At 37.1% G+C, this 7390-nt stretch overlaps 2 protein-coding genes across 2 annotated transcripts; one reads left to right on the top strand and one right to left on the bottom strand.

The window, feature by feature from the left end:
- Window positions 1–2191: 2191 nt before the first annotated feature.
- LOC148720921 (uncharacterized) lies at window positions 2192–5577 on the top strand. Its single transcript, XM_088738996.1, has 3 exons — window positions 2192–2866; window positions 3062–3249; window positions 3396–5577. Exons 1-3 carry the CDS (start codon window positions 2277–2279, stop codon window positions 4307–4309), a joined length of 1692 nt encoding a protein of 563 aa, XP_088595122.1. The 5' UTR covers window positions 2192–2276; the 3' UTR covers window positions 4310–5577.
- On the bottom strand, window positions 4321–7081 carry LOC148720920 (uncharacterized). The gene is made up of 2 exons (XM_088738995.1): window positions 6923–7081; window positions 4321–6781 (listed from the first exon to the last, which is right to left on the bottom strand). Exon 2 carries the CDS (start codon window positions 6767–6769, stop codon window positions 5072–5074), a length of 1698 nt encoding a protein of 565 aa, XP_088595121.1. The 5' UTR covers window positions 6770–6781; window positions 6923–7081; the 3' UTR covers window positions 4321–5071.
- Window positions 7082–7390: the final 309 nt, after the last annotated feature.

Genomic DNA, 7390 nt, shown 5'->3' with positions numbered 1-7390 from the left:
TTGATTGACACTCTATCGATGGAGCAAGGTCAGCTTGCGAGCTGGGTCCTCGTTAAGAGCACTGCGGGAAGTTGCTCATTCGCTCACGAGTTGTGTTGCTCGAGGCCTCAAACTTATTCACCAGCAAGGTACAAAAAACTCATACGGAAGCGTTTAAAATGAGTGCCTTCCCGTCGGCTAAGTAAGGAGGGGTTGTTTATCTCACAGAGAAAACAATATTAATGTTACAGGTGTTTTTATATATTTGACAAATTAAAGTGACGATTTCTCTGAAGTTTTCCAAACGATTAAACAATGATGAGGAAGTCTCTATATGATCATTAAGTGGGAAGTAAGGTTTTAATGATCGTCATCGTTGTGAAGCTGTTTAGATGAAATATTTCCCGTTGCAATCACAGATAACTTCAATCTAAGAAAAAAGGAAACTAATACAGGATAATGTCGACAACAAATTTCACTGGAGGTGGAACACAGACCAAGATATTTCAAGACCTGTACTGTTCCCCCCCCCCCCCCCTCTGGTTGGTGGGCTTCCGCAAAAATTTAAAATTTCTTTTCTACCAATCTACATTCTCCTCTCCATCACAGCATTTCTTGGCAATTCTCTTATCCTCGTTGCCCTTCACATACAATCTTCCTTGCATCCTCCGTCCAAACTCTTGTATCGCTGTTTGGCAACAACTGATCTGTTGGTTGGTCTTGTTTGCCAGCCTCTCAGTGCTACTTATTGGATGTCCGTGGCTGACGAGCAATGGAATCTTTGTCGATACGTATTTGTCGCCGCTTTCCTTACAGAAGTTGCATTATGTAGAGTGTCATTGCTGACGATGACGGCCATAGGCGTGAACAGACTTCTCGCCCTGTTGTTTGGGTTAAGATACAGACAAATTGTAACTTTGAAGCGCACATACATCACTGTAGCTACCTTTTGGATTGTATCCAGTGTTGCTGCTTTACGTTACATATTAGATTATCGTATACTCATTTTATATGATAGTATAATTACACCATCTTGCCTTGTTATTTCAGTCGCCTCGTATATGAAAATTTTTCGGGTTCTCAGTCATCATCAGGCTCAAGTACAAGATCATCTCCAACAACAGCCGGGCCAACCAAATGCACCGAACATGGCGCGGTACAAAAAGGCAGTGAACAGTGCATTGTGGGTGCAGTTAGCGTTAGTAGTTTGTTATGCACCATCCTTCATAGTAACAATTGTAATCGCTGACAGTAAAACATATTCATCACACTTAGTAGTATTAAGGGAAGTAGCAGTTGTCTTAATTTACTTTAACTCGACGTTAAACCCGTTTTCTCTACTGCTGGAAGATTGGTGAAGTAAGACAGGCAGTAAAGCAAACCATGAGAAAAGCACTTTGCTTTCCATGGAGCTAAATCCTCATCAAATTGATACTTATATTATTTTAAATTTCAAAGCTGAGTCATTAAGTCACGATTTTTATTTGAGAACGTTCGTAAGATCTGTCCTTGGATAAGCAAGAAATAAGAACTTCAGCAAAGTGTAAGGGAAAACTGGACTGTCTGATTTATGAAATGTTATTCATAACAAAGAAAAGGCCATGCTTGAACACACAATCAGACTCCATACGCGCAAATTTAATTTTATTTAAATTTGTCACTTTTTACATGCATATTTTACGTTTTATCGCCTTGCACGGTATATATTAAGTTGTCAAATTTTATTCTCTTCTCACTTGAAAATGATGACATGGTGTCATCGAAACGTAGTGTAAAACTTCTTTCACTTATTTTTATCATTAGATCATGTTCGATTAAATCTAATCCTATTCGAATTCTAACCTTGTCATGAAAACAGAGTTATAGGCATTTTACTCTCATGTTTAATTTCTTTAACAAAATGTGACGGCATTGGGTAAAACTTTAAAGAGCAGTTACAGCGGAGAGTTCTCGACATATTTTTATGTTAAGTTAAACAATTTCCACCTTTGTTTGCTTCCCTAGGGAAATTGCTTGATTTTGACGCTTTATACCTGCATCAAGAGTCTCCGATATCGAAACGCGCGCAATGCATTCTGGGATCGTCTCATATAAAAAGTGGGCACCAAACGTGACAGCGGCCATCTTGATAACTAAAGCATCGTCAACATTTATACACTTTTACCTCGCGATTTTACAATTTTTTCCAGTTTAAATTAGATCATAGTTTGTATATAGTTTTAATAACAGTTTGTATATAGTTTTCACTAGTTTGTATATAGTTTTCATATAGTTTTCTCGTCGTTTTTGGCGTGGAAATGAGCGAGACAAGTGAGCTTTCCCTCGAGGAAGTCAACACATGGAAGGTGGACGCTCTCAAGTTATTTTGCCGTAAACGAAATCTTAAAACTTCTGGAGCTAAAGCTGAACTTGTAGCCCGTGTGTTTGCAGCATCAGAGATGGGAATCCAAGTACAAGCATCGGCTAAAGAACTAATGTGCATCACGGAGTCTGAGAGAGCGAAGCTATTGTTTACTCCTGAGGGCAGCAAGCTTCCCGATCCTCTTGGGCTAAAGGACGGATGGATTGATGAAAAAGATGGGCTAACATCATGGCCTCCTATATTTCTAAGTGACATTACGAAATATCTGATGGCTGATCATCCTGGAAAGGATATTAAACTGCACGAACGGGTCATGAATGAGTACAAAGAGGGGAAAGCATACCGCTTATTTGACTCGGGCTTTCTGAAAGAAGTTTTCTACCATGAACTAGAAAATATGGATTTTTGCTTCTTGAAAGCAAAATGTACGCATTCGATGAAGGTTGGTGATACACCACATACATCATGGATTTGTTCAAGAAAAAATGGAGAGATTATCAGTGCCTACTGTACCTGTACTGCTGGGTATGTTAGACTTTATGTTTTATAAGACTTTAACTTGTAACTGATGCAAAATTTAAGCCTAAAATATCATGTTTATCATATACCTCGATTTTATGACTAATGTTGTTGGTCTAAGCTCAATATATATTATACTTTAGAATGTTTAAAATATTATGTCTATCATATACCCTAACTATTTGTTATTTCTTGTTTCAGTATGAGTGGTTCTTGTATTCATGTGATGGCACTGCTGTTCAGAATTGAAGCAGCAAACCGTAATGGTATGACAAATCCTGCATGTACGTCCAAAGAGTGTGTGTGGAATGTTCCAATAGGAAACAAGACTGTAATCAAGCCCTCTAGAATTTGTGATATGGAGTGGAAGGCTTCAAAGCTAAATAAAGGTATGTTATTATGTTTAAAATTCTAAACAAAGTATTTACAGTATGTATACTGGATAGACATAAGTGTTATCTGGGGACATAAATAAGAAAGTTCTTATTAGCTTGTAACCTAGCAATTAATTTACTTTTATTTTGTGTTTTTCTAGAGACGACCAGACCTGCCATCGATAGTCGCCGAAAGTTATTCAATTCACATGAAGAGTTGAAGCCCCTGACTCCAAAAGGAAAGAGGAAGTCGTTTTATAATAATTTGAAGGACTTGTTGCCAGAATCGGCATTCATCAAATTAGCAACGGCTGAGTTTGAGGAACCGTGTTCAACTTCCGTTACAATAGAAATTAATACTGAAGTACCTGAATGTGTAATGCCTAAGTCATCAAAGAAAGACTTAAGTGCTGATGATATACATCTGATTGAACAAGGCACCATTGGTCAGTCTGAGAATGAGGCATGGCACGATTACAGAAAAGGCCGATTAACTGCCTCTAATTTCTATAGAGTGTACACAAAAGTTGAAACCCTTAAAACTAAGGGGGGTGATGCACAGGAACTAGTGGACACAATCCAGGGTAAAAGTAATGGACCATCGGAACATTTACCTGCTCTAAAATATGGAAGAAACATGGAGAAAGTTGCTAAGGATAAGTATGTGAAACTGTTTCAGAGGGAGCACAAAGATGCAAAATTCAGAGAGTGTGGACTATTTATTGATGAATCTGACCAATTCATTGGAGCATCCCCTGATCTGCTTGTTGAATGTTCCTGTTGTGGATTAGGGGTGCTAGAAGTGAAGTGCCCTTATTCTATTGTTAATGATTTACCATCAGAAGACAATCTTTCCTACCTGGTAAAGATTAATGGCAAAATTGTCTTGAAAGAGAAGCATGCATATTTTGCACAGATACAGGGACAAATGGCTGTGACAAAGAGAACATGGTGTCACTTCCTGGTCTACACCCAAAAGGGTTATCATCTGGAGCTAATCAAGTTCAATAATGATTACTGGGAAAAGATAAAGCAAAACCTAATTTGGTTTTATAATAAGTATTTAAGTGAATGAATGCTCGTTAATTATAACTTGATACAAAACTTTATTTACATGGTGTAAACACTAAAAATACATTTGTACATTTTATATACAATTTAGAATTTTTACAATTTCATATCTGGAAAAACTGGTCTGACAGTTCTAAATTGAACTCAAATAGTCTCTGAATAGAACAGTAAAATTGTCTGTTGTGGAAACTGGAATGGATGAATCAAATCATGAAATTTTATACAAGTAATGCATTGACCACACTTCAGTATGATTGAAAATGTTACAGTTTGATATTGTTTGCAGTTATATATATAGTAATAATAAATAATATATTATTTATTTGTGTTCAGCGACACATGAGCTGTGAAATGAAGAAAAATATTTACAAATTATATCTAATGATTGTAATCACTCTACCAGAATAATTTTTCTCTTGTGAGGTCCTTGTGGTGCAAATAATATAACAGTTCTTATTCAGAGTGCACATACTTAATAGCTGAAGCATTAAATGGTACTAAATCATACTAATACTTAAGTTTCTTGTTATGTACCATTATCAACACTATTTAGTATTATTTGGTACCATTTGTATGAAAGATTAAGTGATTGCACTCTATACTAGTTGCTAGTAAATACTTAGTAGAGCAGAGATTTTGAATAACATTTAACCTAAGAAAGAACTTAGACTAATACATATTGGTATCCTCTAAATTTATGAAGTTTATATTCTTTCATGGGTTAAATGCTGTCAATCTTTTTAGCTATTTGTACATTTCTTGTTAATCATTTTTTACCCAAGGGTCTATACAAGTTACATAAGGCTGCACAAATAAGTACAATGTTGTCTATACTGCCAAGCAGTGATATTGGTAGTTCATGCTTTATCAGTCTAAACGTCTTCAACCGTCTTATTGCTTGCTCAACAAAGATTCTAAGATTTGCAATTTCTTTTGTTTTAGCAACTTCAGCTTTAGTGAACTGCTCTTGTCCACGTTTACCAGGGGGGATGTGTAGTCTTGAGCTTCTGATTAAGAGGTCTTCAGCAATTGTGAATCCACGGTCTGCCATCACTTCATCGCGAGGTTCAATGATATCATAAAATGATGATTCTCTTGTCAGATGCACATCTGAGGTTCTCCCTCCCCATGCTTTGGATAAGAAATTGAAAAAACCATGTGGTGTTATTGATACCAACAGCTTAGCAGTGTTGTGATGCTTGTAGTCTGACCACGTAGCTGCTCTAAGGTTTGGGTCGCTTGGGGTTTCAATAAATATTTCTGTGCAATCAATGATGTGGCGTACATTAGAGTAGCCTGGCTTTTTAAACTTTGCGGGCAAAGTTGCTTTCACAACATCGATGGAGGGATTGTAAACCAAACATTTAAGTTCACTTGCTAGGATTTTCACCCAGGTAGTAACAACATTTGTTACATTTGTAGTTGAAATTCCAAACCTCTGTGCTAAGTCAGCATTTGTTGATCCAAGTCGAAGTTTCATTAAGGTCAAAAGAAACTCATCTTTTTCTGACAAAGCTCTTTTAGGGCCAAACTTATTTGGTGTTTTTTTGAAGTTTCTTCCTTTTTTAGTAGATTTTTTTGGGCCACTCCAGTAGTTTACTTTTTTAATGTTTCCCTTCACTACTTCAAACAACTTATTGAATACTCGTTTTGATGGTAGGCCGGTTAGTAGACGAACAGATGAATTTGTTTTCAAATCAGAATGTTCTAGTCCCTTACGCTGTCTGGCCTTGAGTTTTATCTTATATGCTTTGAGTTCACTTTCAAGTTCTTGGAGTTTTTCTTTGAGATCTTTGATCTCATTGAACTGCTTGAGTCTTTCCTGCAAGCATTTTTCTTTCATACAGAAGTCAGGATCTTCTAGGTTGTACCAGCCAAACGAATATGCATGATCGTGAGTGATATGGTCGGGTCGACCGGCAGTAGTACAATGTTCTTCTTCTGTTATAAACGAGGAACTACTTGGTTCTTGAATCACAGGAGCATCTTGACTATCATGTGCATTATCTTGAGTATCATCTTGAATATTATCTTGTGTATTATCTTGAGTATTATCTTGAGTTCTTAAACGTTTCATTTCTTCTAGTAATGATGATCTATCAGTAGGCGGTTTACGGTTACGAGTAGACTTTGTCTCGTAGCCCATTTTGAGTACAGGATCAGGGTTTTCTTTCGTGGGTTTCCCATCAACAAAGTGCTCATTGCAGACTCTCGACGAATTATTAGGTTGCCAGACTTCTCCTTTCGGGCCTTTTCTCTTTAGAAGATGGATCCAGCGCTTTCTACCCTCATTGTTTTTGCGTTCAGTAGGGAACGGAAATAGCTTGAACGGCAGCGGACAGTCACATGGCGGAGTGCCGTGTAAACAATCGTGAACTTCGCATTGCTGTGAAGCCCATTTCTCAAGCTTTTTCCCACTGTTATGGCACCCAAATACTGCACAATTTCTGTGCCCAAAGACCATGTCATTAAACGGCTGCAAAGTAATAAAAATACGATGAGAATCTTTGACTTTTGACAGTTCTTGTATTCGCGAATGTCACTCGCGCGCAGGATTGAATCTACTACCATTAAAAGCTTAAAAACAGCTAAAACAAAGTTAAAATTTGTAACTTACCTTTTGAATATAATACCCACGAAGATTATTTTCCAGTTGATATCACTTACAAGAACAAAAAGACTGTATTATAGATAAAGACACGCTTCAAAGAACGCATTGAATACAGAGACACACGCCATATTGTCACGCTTGGTGCCCACTTTTTTTTTGTGAGACTATCCCAGAATGCATTGCGCGCGAATTACCTTCCGGAACTCTTGATGCATTTATTGCTCAACGCGCTGGTTAATATTTACTCTCGTCGTCTTGAGGTAAATGAAATTCAATCATCGTGTGGCGCTTTAACAATTCGTAATTCAAACCGTCGTGATCAAAGGAGAATTTAGAGAAATGCACCATTAAAATATTATAAACGACGTTCATTTTGAATATTCTAACCAAGATTGTAAAATTGCAAAAAGTATATAGTTTGGTAGGTTGACATCCTGTCACGGTTTTGTTTAAGATTTCAGTCAGGGGATACAA

The sequence above is a fragment of the Stylophora pistillata genome, chromosome 11, assembly GCF_964205215.1.
Source record: "Stylophora pistillata chromosome 11, jaStyPist1.2, whole genome shotgun sequence".
Classification (NCBI taxonomy): Eukaryota; Metazoa; Cnidaria; class Anthozoa; order Scleractinia; family Pocilloporidae; genus Stylophora; species Stylophora pistillata.
This window is presented reverse-complemented; position numbering and strand designations above follow the sequence as displayed.